This window comes from Octopus bimaculoides, chromosome 11 (assembly GCF_001194135.2).
Source record: "Octopus bimaculoides isolate UCB-OBI-ISO-001 chromosome 11, ASM119413v2, whole genome shotgun sequence".
NCBI classification, from domain to species: domain Eukaryota; kingdom Metazoa; phylum Mollusca; class Cephalopoda; order Octopoda; family Octopodidae; genus Octopus; species Octopus bimaculoides.
The window spans coordinates 21630744-21631962 of record NC_068991.1 but is presented as its reverse complement, the minus strand read 5'-3'; the positions used below and the strand labels follow the sequence as shown (position 1 = coordinate 21631962).

General features: G+C 32.7%; 1 protein-coding gene across 1 annotated transcript in view; it reads right to left on the bottom strand.

The window, feature by feature from the left end:
- LOC106878227 (neurogenic locus notch homolog protein 2) overlaps positions 1-1219 on the bottom strand; it is a 61347-nt gene that overhangs the window by 31944 nt on the left and 28184 nt on the right. The window contains exon 8 of the mRNA XM_052971673.1: positions 313-662. Coding sequence (XP_052827633.1) covers positions 313-662 — 350 coding nt within the window. The remainder of the gene's footprint in view (positions 1-312; positions 663-1219) is intronic.

Here is a 1219-nt window from a genome sequence, read left to right as displayed (position 1 = left end):
GTCGTCGTCGTCATCGTCGTCGTCGTCGTCGTCATCGTCATCATCATCATCATCATCATCATCATCAGTTATGCCTGCTTTCCATGCTAGCTTGTATCTTTGGAGAAATGAACTCACCTTTAAGTGTCTGTTTGTCAACATTTTTCTAATATGATATGAATGAACATCAGTAATTATGAATCAATCTGTTCAGTTCTTTTTATTTTCAATTTTTTTTTCTGACTCTGTCACCCATTCTCAAGAATTAAAATCATAATAATAAAGGAAAAGAAAAAAAATCAAAAAAAGGGATACCAGAAGTATTTATCTTACCTCACAGTGCAATCCTGTGAAACCCAAAGGGCAGTTACAATAAAAGGTACCAGGAGGACCCTGTTCACAGGTACCACTATTTCTGCAAGGATTGGAATTACACTCATTAATGTCTGAAGTGCAGTTATATCCAGTAAAACCCAGGGGACAGATGCATGTGTAATTAAGGCCTCGTCCAGGTTGACATGTGGCACCGTTCAAACAAGGGTTTTGAGTTGAGCAAGCATCTTGAATAATTTGGCAAAATCGACCATAACTTCCTTCCGGACACCTGCAGAAGAAGTTGTCAGGTGTAGGCTGCTCACATGTGCCTCCATTAATGCAAGGTGAACTTTCACACTCATTGATATCTGTTATATAAAAATCATATTGTTATCTGTTATAGAGAAGTTATATAATCCATAATATAAATATTATATTGGTCTTAGTTTTAAATCAATTATACCAATATCTGTTCATCATCATCACCACCATCACCACCACCACCACTTATTTTTCACTTTTCCCGTTATTTTTTTTCTTGTGAAATATGTAGAAAAATTCAAAGATTACAATTCTGAAAAAAATTTATTTGTAAAACTTCAATTTTTTAACAGAAAGAAAAGAAAAAAGAATATCTACCCTCTGGCTTTCAAGCAGGCTATCCATATGCTAGAAATAACAGCCAAATCTCAAGAAACTGTGATAACATAATGTAATCAATCTATTCACCTTTCTGCGAAGATTTCTTTCAGAGTAATTTTCCATAGTAATATGACAAAGTAATTCATGTGAAATTAAAGTGGGTTTTTTTCATTGTTTTTTAACTTTTTTTAAAAACCTTTTTCGAATTTTTATTTTTTTCCATCAATCTATATGGGAAAATACGATTAAGAATATGGAAAAAATAAACACAAATTTAAATTTA